The sequence below is a fragment of the Pelophylax lessonae genome, assembly GCF_965119305.1.
Source record: "Pelophylax lessonae genome assembly, chromosome: 5".
Taxonomy (NCBI): domain Eukaryota; kingdom Metazoa; phylum Chordata; class Amphibia; order Anura; family Ranidae; genus Pelophylax; species Pelophylax lessonae.
In genome coordinates, this window is record NC_138772.1 from 81,978,236 (window position 1) to 81,994,645 (window position 16,410).

The 16,410-nt window shown below is 41.5% G+C and overlaps 1 protein-coding gene across 1 annotated transcript in view; it reads right to left on the reverse strand.

Moving 5' to 3' along the window:
* MPP7 (MAGUK p55 scaffold protein 7) overlaps nucleotides 1-16,410 on the reverse strand; it is a 401,547-nt gene that overhangs the window by 353,643 nt on the left and 31,494 nt on the right. Inside the window, exon 2 of the mRNA XM_082259696.1 lies at nucleotides 7,438-7,556. Within this exon, the coding sequence (XP_082115822.1) occupies nucleotides 7,438-7,556 (119 nt within the window). The remainder of the gene's footprint in view (nucleotides 1-7,437; nucleotides 7,557-16,410) is intronic.

Here is a 16,410-nt window from a genome sequence, read left to right on the forward strand (position 1 = left end):
GATGGAAGGCCCAGGAAGCGCCCGAGTAGAATGTAGAATGCGCCGTGACAGGGAAAGGTGGAACCTGACCTTTAATGGAATAGGCCTGAGTCACCGTCTGTCTGATTCATCTGGAGATGGTAGCCGAAGAAGCGGCAGCCCTTTTCTTGGTTGTCCGTAACCATAAAAAGCGAGTCTGACTTCCGAAAAGACTCAGTAGCTGCCAGATACACCCGAATCGCACGAACCACATCCAAGGTATGCAAAGCAAATTCCATGGGATGAGCCGGCTTGGGACAAAAGGAAGGCAACACAAATGGAAGTCAGAGACAACTTTGGGCAGGAATGATGGACAGGGAAGAAGAACCACTTTATCCCTATGGACCACTAAATAGGGACTGCGACAGGATAATGTTGTCAATTCCGATACCCTAGCCACCAAGAATGTCACCTTATGGGATAACGTAGGCAAGGGAATCTCCCGAATATTCTCAAAAGGCGGTTTCTGGAGAACCAAAAGTACTAAATTTAAATCCCATAGCAGCAAAAGATACCGTAAAGGTGGAGCCACATGTCGAACCCCCTGAATGAAGGTATGAATTTAAGAGTGCTTGGCTAGGGGTTGCTGAAAGAAGATTGCCAGGGCAGACACCTGGCCCTTGATGATACTCAAGGTCAACTTCTGATCAAAGCCCTGTTGAAGAAAGGTTAAGATCCAAGCCACAGAAAAAGATTGAGGATGAGCGTCAATCAACTCACACCAAGAAATGTACAATTTCCACGCACAATGGTATATCTTGCTGGAAGATGACTTCCTCGCCTTTACCATAGTAGGGATCACTGATCCAGACAGACCTCTATCACTCAGTACCTGGCTTTCAATAGCTAAGCCATTAAAACCCGTGACTGTAAAACAGGATGGTAAATCAGCCCTTGGGACAACTGGTCTTCTGTGAGAGGAAGCCCCCCAAGAGACGTTTACAGCCACCAGGATGTTTGGAAGATCTTGATTTCTCGCAGGAACTGTGGAAGAAGCCTTAGCCGTGGATACCGGCCTTACCGTGGCCCTTAGATGCCTGCGGCGTCTGTCAGAGGATCCCGTGACCTCGTCACGAACTTCGGTATCCTCCTGTAGCTGGCGGGACCACTGGATCTAGATTATCCAGCCCGGCAGTTGATTGAAGATCTCCCGAGAGAAAAACAAAAAAGAAGTAAGGAAGTAGAATATTGCTAGGACAAGAGATCCCAGCCTTAGCCTAGGTCCTTACTCCTGACTAGACAGATTAAAACGGATTACCTAGAGCAGAGAGGGGGGGTTATATATATATACCAGCAGAGGATGGCCCATGGGCACAGCCAGGTGTTTTTTTTGTTCTGCCCGGTCCTACTCCTGGAGGAGGCAATATAACCCACTGGTTATGATTTATGGAGCGCTGTGTGCCGTTGATGAACGAAAGAGAAATTTAATTTATTCCATCCATTCATTTTCCATCACTACAGTAGAAAATCATTGATTTAACCTCAATACCCATTAGAAAATTAAACTTTCCAAGATCTGATTTTTTTTCTAATTCTAGTTGTGTATGGCCACATTTTAAAGTGTATCTGAAGCCAGTTTTGTTTTCTGTTTTAGATATAGCAGGAACGGGTTCCCACTAGAGAGAGCCTTTTACATCTGTAGTCACATCAGAAAGTGAGGAAAATTTCCTTTCAGACAGTTATGCATTTGTGGTTCTTGTTGGAAAGTTTCCACTCTATTCTAGTTCTGGTGACATTCCAAAATTTTGGAGTTTCCTTCACTTCAGTCACAGTGGCCATCAGGACAAATCGAGAGGATGAATCTTGCTACCTGGGATTGAGATATCAAAAAAACTGAGAGGTTCCAATCCTCCCTGGCTCCATCCAAAACTAAAAAAAAAAAGTTTTGCCTTTCAGTGCAGGTGAACGAGTTTATTTGGGTGACTTCTTGGAATGTCAGGAATAACCTGACCTGTCTGTGATGGATGAGAGCAAATTGTTGGTTACCAAGGTGGACAAAAACAAGTGTGAGGCCGTAACACAAGGGTCTGCCTGCTGGATTAGCCTAGTAGTGAGCACGCAGTCACTTTCCTATTTGTTCCCTACATCTCAGAAGTGAAATCATAAGCCACAGGACACTTCAATTGCACAAAAAATCCTCGTACTTACCATCACAGGTTAGTGAGAATATTTCCCTGTTTATCAACCAGCATGCAAGCAACAAGCTCTATGACCAAATATAAATATATTAAAACAACTATCTTACAGGCACACAGCCACATAACATGGCATTGTGAGTCTACCTCATCAGTAATTTCCAGTGCTGAGATTTTGACCTTGCAATTTTTTGAAGTCTTCCTGCAGCTTGTTCCCCTCCCCAACATCCCCAGGACCCTTGTAGCTGCACAGGAAACCCTGCACAAGACTGATCAGGAGTGCACTGAGGTTTCCGTCTACATTCTTCAGTGCAGGCCCTGCATTGAAGGATTGCAAACAATCCAGTCATGTGACTGGTATGAGTACCATGGTGAGAGGATCACTTTAATGGTTGTGCATTATGGGTTTAAATTGAACCTGTGGCAAGACTATGGACATTCAAGCATGTACATATGTTTTCAAGCAGTGAATGAGCTCGATACCAAGCCCCCATTGAACTCTGCAGCTGCAAGCACTTTGGAGCAGTCCTCAAACTACACAGCAGAAGCACTATCAAGTTGTTCTCTCAGTAGCTCAGTTCCCCCTGCTCGACCCATCAGTGATTAAGCAGCCTTCCTAAGTCTATGTAAACTACTGGGCAAATCACCAGATCTGACACATGGAGAGAGCACCTAACCCTGTGTAAGAAACATAGCTTACACAGAGGGGTAATGGGTAAAAACAAATGCAAGTATGTGTTGCTGGGTAGGGGGTACTAAAGTGAACCTATTGCTTTGCCCTACATTGACAAAACACAGATTCACTTTAAAGTGGATCTACAGATGTAAAACAAACACTGCTGAAAAGTTAGACCATCCTGGGCTGGCCAAGTGAGTTGGTCAAAGATGACGCACGCAGAACAACAAGAAAGCTAGAAGTACCGCCAAAGAAGCTTGCAAAGGCGAAGGACCTCACATCACTGTAGGAGAGTTCAAGCCTATCTCTGGGTAAAACAAAAATCCTCCTTTGCAGTGATGTGCCCCCGCACTGCAAAGCTTAAGGCTCCATTCACACCTGGGCGATTTGAAATGCATTCAGAACCACAGCAAAACGTGGGACGCGTTTGCGATGCCATTATTTCTCGATGGCACCCCAAACGCGGTGCGATTTTGCCACAATTGTCGCTTCACAAATAGCGGGCGCCCAAATGAACTTTCAGGACTTCTTTTGGGCAACATGCGACCCACAATTTGTTGTGCCACAATCACTGCGTACCGCGTTTAGGATGCCCTTGTGAAATAATGGCATCGCAAACGCATCCCGCATTTTGCCGCGACTCTGAATCACGGGCAGAATCGTGGTGCTTCTGCCCGTGATTTAAATCGCCCAGGTGTGAATGGAGCCTAAATGTTTATTTATGTCTAGCGTCCTGGAAAAAGCCCTTTTTCTTACTTGACCCTGCTCCTGCAGGCTCTCTTGGCAACTGGTGCTCTTCTCTTCTTCCCTTCTATCCAGCTTGTGGACTGCCCCTCTGCTTCCTCATATCTAATGCAGAGTGGGAATAAGGTTAGAAAGTGTTTTTTCCAGTACCCTAGACATAAACTAGCATTTATCCCATGCAGTACAGGGGCAGCCCCACTGCATGAGAGGATTTCTGTTATCCCCAGAGATAACATTAAGTATAGCTTAGTTTAGTTCTGCTTTTATCCCTCTTAATGACAAACCAGAAAAAAAGGTTACACAAAAAAATATAAAAATGTATACAAAAAGGTACAGAACAAGTTTTGAAAAGTTAAAAAGAGAAACATATGGAGTTTTGTACATGTTTCTTTTTCATGTACCCTAATATATTGAAGTAGTATTTTAATGGAATAGAGCCATCACATGAAACAACTTACTAGAATTTCAGTTGACTTTGTTAAAGGAAATTATTTTAAATTAATGTGGCTACTGAACCATTGCCATGTGGGACCTCAAAAAAATACATATATATTCCTTATAATTTTTCTCTGTGAACATTTATTTATTTAAGCTTAACTCCAAGTTTTTAATGCTAACCATACAAAAAAGTCGGCAATGTTCTGTGCTAGCGGCCCAGATATTCATCCAAACAAGGGCAAGCAAACATTTGTGCATGTTGAATAAGCATTCGCTGTCAGTGGTAGCATGTTAACCCATCTCTTGCTGAGCCAAAGGTCGGAATTAGGTCTACAGCACTTCAGAGAGAGAGAATCTGAGACAGTTCTTTGGAATAGAAAATTGCAGGGGAGAAATAAAAAAAATAAGCAAAACGCTAATAGCCCAGATCAGGGAGTAAGCTTTTTTTTTTTAAATCCTACCTCCCACAGTATGCCCAACATCAAGAATTACATATAAAATGATGGCCACTTAAAAGTAAATTACCAATGTGCCAGAAAACATGATACAATTTACAACTTTACCTAATTTTCTTGCCCAAGTGGATTAGATTGCATCCTGGAAACTTTCATGACTATGCCCCATTTCTCTGCTTACAGTACAGCTTACACAGAGCAAAACAGTGGAGGTTTCAGCTACAACATACACGTTTATATATTTTTTTTCTCATTCGGGCCTGCTCCGTTTTGGTGAAGAGTGACAATGGTTTGGTGGTGAATTGGCGCAAGAAGAGGTCTCAAAAAAAAAAAATGTCTGGTCCTGGGGACCCGGGGGAGGGGGGGGGGAAGGGAGAAGGGAAACACCAGGGGTGGGGGGACCCCCAAACAGTTCAGGGGGTAGCTGTCCACTGTAGCGGCTGCCGGCGGAAGAGACAGAAGAGATCTCTGGGGGGAGACAAGAGGGAAGACAGCCCAGCGCCTTCTAAGTGCAGCAAGACATTTATTGAAGTATGTGCAGCAGTATTACACTCACATTTAGTCGGTGAATAAGATGCAGTTAGTCAAGTAATGTTGATCATCAGGAGCATCACTGGAGCGGGTCCTGGTGGTGGAGGCAGTGGATCCCGGTGAGAGCGGCAGGGGGTTCCTCCGTGTGTACAGGGATGGCCTCGGTGGTGTCCGTGGGCTCCTCGTCAACTGGTGGAACGCTGGCACTCGTGGGTCCTGGGATCCTGAAGTCACTCCTGGCGGTGATGCGGGATGCTACGGCGACGCGTTATCGGAGCATGCGCTCCTTCCTCAGGCCTGAGGAAGGAGCGCATGCTCCGATAACGCGTCGCCGTAGCATTCCTGGGATCCTGAAGTCACTCCTGGCGGTGATGCGGGATGCTACGGCGACGCGTTATCGGAGCATGCGCTCCTTCCTCAGGCCTGAGGAAGGAGCGCATGCTCCGATAACGCGTCGCCGTAGCATCCCGCATCACCGCCAGGAGTGACTTCAGGATCCCAGGACCCACGAGTGCCAGCATTCCACCAGTTGACGAGGAGCCCACGGACACCACCGAGGCCATCCCTGTACACGGAGGAACCCCCTGCCGCTCTCACCGGGATCCACTGCCTCCACCACCAGGACCCGCTCCAGTGATGCTCCTGATGATCAACATTACTTGACTAACTGCATCTTATTCACCGACTAAATGCGAGTGTAATACTGCTGCACATACTTCAATAAATGTCTTGCTGCACTTAGAAGGCGCTGCGCTGTCTTCCCTCTTGTTTTGGTGAAGAGTGGCTACTCTTCACCAAAACGTGTTTTCTTTTTGTTTGTTTTTTTAGCAAATTTAAATTATTATTCTTTTATTTATTTTCAGATCAGCATTTCATTTGTAACAGGTAGAGTATGTAAAAGTTATTTTTACAGGTAAATTTTCATTAGGCATTCTTGATGTAAATAGGTCAAACACATGTAAAGGTCAAACTGGGCAAAAGATTAGAAAATGCATAAGAAAAGTTCAACTAGTGAAAACTGAATGTCAAAATGATCAGTAGACCCAGAGCTATGGACGCTGAAAGAGCATGCAAACCTCAACTTTTTCTATAAATATTGAACTTGGCTCCATTCTCTCCAAAGCCTCACTATCGGTATAGCTAGAAGGTGAAGTTCTTATTCAGAGTGTTGGGCTTCTTTTGTCGCATCCGTTTGAATCAACATCAGCACACAAGGAAGGTCTTTTTAGCTCTCTTCTCCTGCTGTAAGCCAGGCCTAAACGTCTCCCTAAGTTTTTAGTCCCCGAAACATGTTAGACTTTAATTTCACTTTAAATTTGAACTGGAGTTCACATATTATTATATGTTTATGGCTTGCACTGCACCGTTTTCAATGCAATACAGAAAAGTCTGATTGGCTCACACTGCTGACACTTCTACTCTCAGAGAAATTGCTGTGAATAGGTGATTATGGCAATCTAAAATAATGATAGATTTCATGTAATTTTGGCAGTAGCTAAAAGTTCAAGTAACGATTTTTGAGTGTTTACACAACTTTAGGTGGATTAAAGTATGCTTTTGGGGCTTGCCTGGAGTTCTGTTACCAAGAGTAACTGCAATTAAAAATAATAAACTAGCATTTTTTTTTTTTTTATGCCCACAGAGGAATTTCCATAATTTGCCTAACAGCCTAGCCCCACCCCCACACATTTTAATTATTGTTTGCCTCACTGGTCAAAAGTAGATCCAGAAAGTTAGGAGGGGGTTGGGCCAGGCTTGTAACCATAAAAGCTGGTATAAACGGTCATACCTGAGAACCCTAGATTTTTGTGTTCCCAAAGTGCTTGAAAGTTAAACTTGCATTTAGTTTAACAAACTCCAGCTGACTTTAGGAATCATTTAAAAAGAGAAAAAAAAAATAAAAGTACAGATTTTTTTTTTGTTTATGGTACAAAAATGCTTTGGGTTTTTAAACCTGCATTTTGTTTTGTTGCGCACTTAAATGTAAAATGGTTATATAATATTACACAGGGGAAAAGGAGACAGAACACATAAATAAATAAGTTGGGAGAAAACACACTACATAAGCCAGAAAATTAGACAAGCATTTGTGTGTCTGCATCCCAAAAATTAAACCTGCCTTGGGGTAATCAGAAGTCAAATGTTCATTTTCCAGAGTTGTTCCCAAACATAAAACAATTTTCAAAGTGAAACATTTCAGGAAATGGTTTGTCTACAGAGAGAGCCAAACTGCCAACAGTCAACTAAGATGACTTTCTTCTCCTCGTTACAGCCTTCTGATAGAAAAATCAACCCTCGCTGCTGCTACAGCGGTTCTGACAAATGTGAATTTGTCATTTCCGTGTTATGCCAACACCGTGTCTGAAGTTCCGAGGCCATCAAACCATAATCCTGTATAATGTGTACTCTGAAGCTAGAATAGTATTTCAGTGGGGCTTACCTTTACCAGTGAATGGAGACTTTTTTCACCAAACATATCCCAGAGGAAGGTCAGGTCTTCTTGGCTGTCCACATGTGGCTGCAGCTGGGCCGGTAGTGTAGCCAAGAGCTCATACAGACCTATAAAACGAAAATAAAACAGAAAATGTAATCTCATTAATTTCACCTAACAACTCCTTCCAATGTCTTGCCCAACGTTTCTCGATAAAACAAAAAATTACTTAGAAAGTATGTAATTGGACTCAATGTTAAAAGAACAGAAGAATAATATATATATATATATTTTTTTTTTTAAACAAAAAGGTACATGCCTACTTTTATCAATCCAGAATCAAAATTATTTTATTTACTTAATATATTTTTTTAACATACTTTTTGACTTAATCGCTTTTCCATTTCCACCGAGGCAAGCCAATGACTCACCAAAACGGAACAATTTCCAAAAATGAAATCGGGTGGTCCGCGGAACTGTGACTACACTTACTTTGAAACTTATTTTTTTCTAATTTATAGCTCAATTAAGATTTGTATTTTCAAACGCCCCATAATAAAAAAAAATATATATATATATTTAAATGTTCCAAAGAATCGTTCAAGAAATGAACAATACGGAGGGGAAACAGACAACATTGTATGAAAATTCTGCTGAAATGTAAAATATCATAGTTCATTTTTTAAAACTTGAGCATTCCTTTCAGTTTTTCAATTCCTGCTAATATCATCTCATCATACTGAAGTAACTAGTAGGTAAAGCTGTACTTAAACAAGCTTGCAAAGCAAACAGTAGCACAGTGTTCTAGGAGCAGCGCTCATAGGCAACAACCATCTATCATTTACACAAACTTTCGAGCTGCAGTCCAAGAATGTAGCCGCACTGACTGCATGAGTCTCTATGGGGAACTGACATGTCATGAGCCGCTATCAATTCATAGCACATGTTTAATTTTCCAGGGGGGATTACCAGAGGTAAAGAGGACAAATTCACATTTTTTTTTCTGCTTGCTGTCTACAAAAACATGAGAAATCTCGGGGGGTCCCCACTACATGCTCCTGCTATTATTTTTAGTCTGGATCACTGTCGCTGTTCATCAAAAAGCCAACTTTTACAAGATTCTGAACTAAAAAAAAAAAAAAAGCTGGGTAAAAAGGGCTGTAAAAGGAGGTTCCAAATTTTGCATGCTAATCTAAATTCTGTATCAATGAGTTGTCATGGCCAAGCCTTCGTGACCCTCTAAGCGCCATTAAAAACGTAATCCTATGCTATAAAAACCCACTGTTCCTTATTTGTTTTTTCCATCGACTGGCATGGGGCATGAATGTCCTTTTGCTAATACATAAACACGCACTCTCCAGTTACACTTGTTTGCTGAGGTCAAAGAAGAGATCTTTATCGTAAGCGGCTTCTCAAAATCTTGTTCATAAGCTCAGAACATGATACAGTTAGTCCCTTGAATGTAGAGAAAAGTCTTTTCTACTCAAAGAAACTAATATATATTTATTATTGCCAAGTGGAAAATAAATGTGCATCGTTATTTGCCAAGCAGAGCTGTGGTGTTAGCGGTATTAGGAGCGCCCAAAGAACACATCCTGAAAACGCTGCTCACAAGCCTGGTGATTTAACAGACGCTGCATTCTGTACTAAGATCCCCTTCAATCCTCTCTATAGGATATAGGTGTATGTGCAGACCTTTAGGACATATCAGAAGTTTCTTCAGAGTTGGACTGAGCTCTGAACCAAACCCACATTCCATTGTGAAATTGCGCAAAGGATGGAAGGAAATATATAGGCAGTATACAGTCACAAATCTCAGTACAGAACCAGTAACATCCAACTGGAATCACTGAAAGGTTTCATTTTTTTTTTCGGGTACAAAATAGTTATTGTCCAACAACACTAAAATTCCTCCCTGAGGTCTGTGAAACAACAGTAAGCCAAAACTGTTGAAATTTTGTCATACGTTTTTCTAATGTGATTTAAATAACCCAGAATATATGTATCTCAAGGGCATGGTGCCATTAACAAATGTGAAATACCAGTAACTGCTCTTACGGTGGACCTGTCACTTTCATTATCTTATCTATCCATTAATGTGATGCACATATCTTTAAAGAGGAACTGCAGTCTGCTCACATCATTTGTAATAAAAACATTATTTGCCATTTTGAAGCTTCCCTCCAACCACTTTGCATCTTATTTTATATATCCTGTGATTCTGAACTTGCCAAATATGCTGCAGAAATCTCCCTCCTCTAAGTCTGGCTGCAGCCATTTTAACTGTGGGCAGCCACAGATGCCTGTTCACTGTATGCATTTACACAGAAGCACATTGACACACATACACACACACACACACATATATGTATATGTATATGTATATATATATTTATACAGACAGACTCACACCACTGCTTGCCTGTACATTTCTCCTCTCTTGATGAATACCCATGGATCTCTGTAGAATCCTGTTATCTCCGCCCTCATCCAGCCCCCTCTAGCTCTGCAGCTTTCCTGTGACCCCACCCCTCCTTGCTGGCAAACTCTCACGAGAGTGAGAGAGCTGTGCATGATGTCATTAGCCTAGGCTAATTACAAGACAAGAAAGAGGAAGTGGGCTGTATAAAGGTATTTTACTGGCAGAAAAAAAATGTTTTACTATCCAAAGTTAAAACAACAAGGGCAGAGGATTTAATAGATGGAAAGATGACAAAAATGACTGAAGGTCCGCTTTAGGTAACACAATTAAATTCTTCAATTTGTGCATCTAAAAGGTATACACTATCAGTTATTTTTTGATTCATCCCAGCGGGCTGAACGGAAAAAAAAAACTGAGGCGCTTGAGAGGAGCTCACTGTACTAACTATCCAATGTTAGTACAGCGATCTCCCCACTGAGGTATTGTGTTCTGACCAGGGGATCACCTCCTGGCCCATGTGTATAGGGTTTAAAACGACTCTCTCCCCAGGTTGACAATGCTGCTGTTTAAAGGTTGCTTTGTTGCTCCTCAATAAAGTGGAGCCCCCCTAACACAGGGAGAATGTTACTGATCAGCTGGTCAGATCTCTAGATGATAACAGAAAAAAGACCCCCCCAAAGGAAAAAATGAATGAAGCCCCCACATTTGAAATGGTTGTAAAGGCAGGTCTTTTTTCCACCTTACTTCATCCTATGCAGTAACCTTTTGCATGCAACAGCCCCCCAAAATACATACCTGAGCCCGATCTCAATCCAGGGATGTGCACAACTCTAGACTCTCTTTGCTATCTCCCTCTTCATTGGCTCAGACACAGCAGCGCGTGCCTTTGGCTCCCACTGCTGTCAATTGCAGCTAGTAACAAGGGAGTAGGGGGCAGGGCCAGGCACTGCTCTGTGTGTCTTATGGACACACAGAGCGAGGCTCAGGAGAAAGCATGCACGTGTGCCACTATACCAAGCGGCTTGCTGTGCGGGCACACAGCGGAGAGGAGCCAGGAGCACCAGTGGGGGACTTAAGAAGAGTAGAATCGTTCTGCTCTGTACAAAACTATTGAACGGTGCAGGGAAGTATGCCATGTTTGTTATTTAAATTTTACAGTCACTTTAAGAATTGGCAAAGTACACTATATTATATATTTTGTTTTGCGGTTTAGATATGTTTATGGACAACCTTCTGCCACCAGTTACTGTTCAGCATGCCTAAAAAAAAGCTGTTCATTAACTTTATAAAACATGAAGAGGCAAAGTGACATTTTCTGTTTCCCTCTCGAGGGATATCCCCCGCTCCTTCTCCTTTCTCAGCAGGTACAAAATATCTAGTTATTTTGAGTATAGGGGGAGATGTGACCTCCGCCTCCTGACAAGGAAGGTGACCTAACTGAATTCTTTAAGTTTCAACACTGGGCACTTTGGTGGTGGCTGCAATGGAGAAAAAAGGGACAGGGGCCTGCTGGAGAGGTATTTAAAAATGTTTTTTGGGGTACCTTTACACTGTAATTTTCCCCTAAATAGGCAGGCGAGTGTCCCCTTTAATGGAAACTGAGGGGGCAGATAAATGGGATCAGCCACTGCTGTCCTGGCCACCAAAGTTGTCATTCTGTTGGGTCACCTACCTTAAACAAGCAAGTGTAAGGGATGTCAGGTACCCCATAAAAAAACACATTTCCGTTTTATGGCATTTTTATGAAACCACCAGTAGATGGCAGCACAAAGTTCAGCTGCAAGCAAGGCATGGGAGGAACTAAAAGTTAGACCTTTTGTTCCTGGGGGAACAGAATAGCAGTTGCTGTGTCCCTCAGAATAAAAAGGTCATCATACCTCACTCATGTCCTTGTAGTTGCAGAAACGTTTTCAATAAAAATAATTCTGATTTCACCCGGTCCGATCCCTTCGCACATTGGAATTATTGACCATACTTTCAGCATATGTGCAACACAAGCAAGAATAGAAATTCATCTTTTCAGACTTCATTGGTTGTTTGCTTGTTCCAGGTTACCAAAACATTAGGCAGTAAAACAGGGATTATAAACCAGTGAAAGCAAATAATGTCAGCTCCCATATTAATATTCTCATGGGCTCTTTTGAAGTGGAAACCAAAGAAATTCAGTGTTAAATCAAAAGTTTCAATATACAAAAAATTATAGATGTACAAAATTTCAGCGGCCAAAATATATCGACCGAAAATTGTGTTTTCAGCATTTTGCCGATAGAGAAAAAGGTGCCGATAGTCGCACCAAAAATTTGCAATTTTGCCACGATTTTAATGTGCTCATAGTGTGTTTTTAATGTAACTCAAAAATTGCATAAAAAACGTAACACGGGTGTGTTATTATTTTCAATGTATTTCAAAGTGGAGGTGTGGTTTTTTTAACTGTTCAAAAATGCAGCAAGCAAGATTTTTAACACAACAAAAGCGCAATGGACGGGTGAGAACATACATAGAATTTAAAGTTATTTTTTTTTTAGCTTTACTTGCGCAAAAGGTGCTGATAATGACCAACAACCCATTCATATTCATTTAAATTGATTATATTAATTAAAAAATCCAATATAATACAATTATATACATAAATATATTATAGATTTCTTTAAACTGTTGTTTTCGGTCAAGCGCATCCTGAATTTTCAGTTTCGACACCAAATTTTCTTTTCGGTGAACCTCTACAAAAAAATGTAATCCAACATGATAATAAAACAGAATTACAGGTGGCCATAAAATGCCAGTAATTACAATTGGTCTGACAACTTCTGTTCCTATTTACTGACATCACATGAAAGTGAATCTGCTGCAGACAATATAAATATTTATTTCATCCGCAGTGCCCAATGTTTAGAAAGTGCACAGTCTATGAGTTTTGTGAATAGCTCAAAATGATCTGTTCTTTTCTAGCATCTGTTTAGAATCAATCCGACATGGAACGGCGGATTCCGAACCTCCTCAATGCAAAGGACTTGGAATTATTGTCTCCTACTATCCATTTTGCTGGGCATGACATGCAATCATACTCGACCTGTCAATCATCTTTAATGTGATGAGGAACATCTGGGACTGAGACACTTTTGTTATTACCGAGTCAGCGTTTCAGATTTAATGGATGTCTGACTGTGTCTATTTACCTATAGATGCTCAGAGTGATTGATGCATGGTTGTGTAGCATGCACAATTACACAGCGATGCAGACAAACCTTAGACATGGGGAGCATGGGTTATCCCAGGCACTGCTGCAGTAGTCGAAAGTGACTGTAAAACTAGGTAGGGCTATTAATAGCCTATTACTGTACAGACAATAATTATAGCATTGTATGGTGGGGCTATTAATAACCCATTACTGTACAGACTATGAAAACATTGTATAGTCCCCTGTTCTACAGACCTCACATTGACTGATTAAAGGACTAAAAAATATGTTGAACAGAAAATTACTCAAAGCAGAACTAGAAGATTTAGAGGTTGTACTTAAAGCGGAGTTCCGGCCTCAAAATCGAAAAAATTGATTTTGGGCCATCCGCTTGTTGAGGGTCACCTGAAAAAGAAATGGATGCTCCCAATTTTTTTTTTCTTGGTCACTTACCTTGATATTGAAGAAAATATACTCACCTTCCTTCCCCTTCCTCCCTCTGCGGCCGTGGCCACGGCCCGCGCCGTCTCTTCCGGTTTGTCAATGCGTCTGCACCGGCTCCGCTCGTCACTTCTGGTGCAGGCGCGGCATTCCCTGCTAAACAGCTTCTGGGCATGCCCAGAAGCTGTGGAGGGATGCCACGCCTGCACCGTAAGTGACTAGCGGGGCCGGTGCAGTGCATTGTGGGACTCCAACGTCACCGAAAAGGCCGCAGAAGAGGACGCGCTGGCTTCAGCTGCCCACACCTGAGATGGCAGCGCTGGAGAAGAACTTTTCAAGTTAAGTATTTCTTTTTACAGGTAAGTGTGACCCGGAACAGTTCAGAAGCTATCCATTGTGGAATGTACTAGCCCTGACTGTCCTGGGGGTATTTTTATCTAAATTCGACCCCCGAGGCCGGAACTCCGCTTTAACTGATGTATGTTTTACTCAAATATGGGTAAAATACATCTGTATATACACACATACAAACACACACACACAAACAAACACACACAAACACACACACACACACAAACAGACACACAGACACAGACAAAACACACACAGTAAAGTGTTTTTTTTTTATTACATTTAAAACCGCCGCATAGCAAACTGACATGAGGTATTGAAATCTGATGGAATTAGCAGATCTTGCCTTATAGGGCCCATTCACATTTGTGCACTGCTGCAAAGTGCGCCAAACATGCGCACGCATGGTACCACAACACATGTGCTCTCTGTGCAGAGGAATGGCACCACCAACGCACTGCACAGTAGAAAGCAACACACAATGCCCCCCCATGCATGCTGTGAGTTGTGGTGCACTGAGTTCTGGAAAAAAAAAAAAAGAGTCATGCACCATTGTGGTGGTTTAACGTAACAAGTGCAAAACTGTGCGTTAACACTTCCCAAAATTCTGTTTGAGTGTAGCTTCTATTTTAAAGTGACACTAAAGTCAATGGTTCTAACATATCAAGTATACCATGTCTTGGTTTTCTTTTATTCTTTTTTTAATCACTTCAATACAGGTCATTTTTGTCCCCTTCCTGCCCAGGCCATTTTTCAGCTTTCAGGGCTGTCGCCATAGGTGTGCACCCCAAACACATATGCGCAGTAGAGCAATGGATGATGTCAGTAGAGCGGAGGACGGTGTCAGGAGCGATGAGATTGGTGTCAGTAGTTTTTGTTTTTAATATTTTATTTTAGTTTTTTTTTTTCTTTTTCTTTTAGTATTTTTATGTTTTTTTTTTTACAATTCATTGGTGAAATAGAGAAATGGACTGAGGACAGAGATTCCCCAGGCCTTTTTTCTGTAGCCTCAGCTGCCACGGGGGTAGGGGCAATCAGCAGGGGAAATCTGTAACACACAGGGTGATTAGGGTGTGCCCAGGCACACCCAGTACACCCTGTGCGCACACCTATGGCTGTCACACTTTGAATGACAATTGCGCAGTCATGCAACACTGAACTCAAACTAAATTTTTATTATTTTGTTCACACAACTAGAGCTGTGTTTTAGTGGTATTTAATCACCACAGGGTTTTTTATTTTTTGATATGCACAAAATATGTCTTTCTTTGTTTTGGTTAACAAATTTTACAAATAAATTGTTCTTCATAAATTTCAGCCAAAATGTATTCTGCTACATTTCTTTGGTGAAAATAACCCAAATCAGAGTATATTGTTTAGTCTGTAAGAAAGGTAGAGTCCACAAACTATGGTATATATCTGAAAATTGATCAATCCTGATGTACTGACGGCCGACCTCATTTCTTGAGGACCAAAAATGTCAGGACTGTAAAGATATCCCCAAAATGACCTCTTTTGGAATGCAGGCAGTCCAAGGTATTTAGGAAGAGGCATGGTGAGTTTTTTGAAGTTGTAATTTCTTTGTTATTTTTTTGAAAATTAAGAAATTAAAAAAATGTATATATTTTTTTTCTTACATACTGTTACCGGTGCAGTACAGCATCATCATATAACTGGTGTGGCGGTGATCAGAAAAACAGACTTTTTTTAACTTATATTTTTTCTCTTTTTTTAATGTTTTTTATTTTTAACACTTTGACCAGAACAATATAATTCTTACCATAGTAACATTGTACTACTCTGGGAAAGTGATCAGTATTTTTTTTTTATTTTACAAATTAATGAATTGCATACCAAGCATTTTACTAAATTAAGTCGATTCAGTTTGTTTTGCTGTGATTGGCCACAACAGTCTGTACCATGTGTTCACTGTGACCAACCACTGCTATCAACACAGTCGTACACAATGGATGGCTTGAAAGGAAGCAATCCATTGTTTACAACTGTTATGTGACCTGCTGTGACTGGTTACAGTGGTCACATTGTACAGGCAGCGGGCCAGAACAGCGATCAATCATCCACACAGACTGTGCGGCCCAGTGGGTGCGCACGAGGAGTGATCCGGGAAGATGTCATATGACATCCACCTGGATTGGCGAGAGTCCCACCTAGCCGTCGTTTTGCTATAGGCTGGGTGGACATTGGTTAAAAATTCTTCCTGTTTTCAGGCTTCTCGCTCCTGATCCTCCACTGATACAACGCCCTATTACTAGTATAAAGCAAGTAGTGCCGTTCTTTCTGGTCACATGTTCCACTCTATGGATTCTACAATTTTGATACAGCTGAAGATATCTGCTGGTAGATTAAGTTCATCTCAGGGGTGAGCAGGAAAGGGTGGCTACATTCTCACACACCAGAGGGCATAGAGAACAAATGTAGCCACCATAGAAAAGAAAGTCTGAGAACAGCAGAAAAAATCTTGCATTTGAGAGATTAAGTTTACCCAAGAGCGATAGAAAGTACATTCTACATACATTTAAAAATATTGCATTTATCTTATTTTACAAAACAATGCGAGTTCAGTGTGACT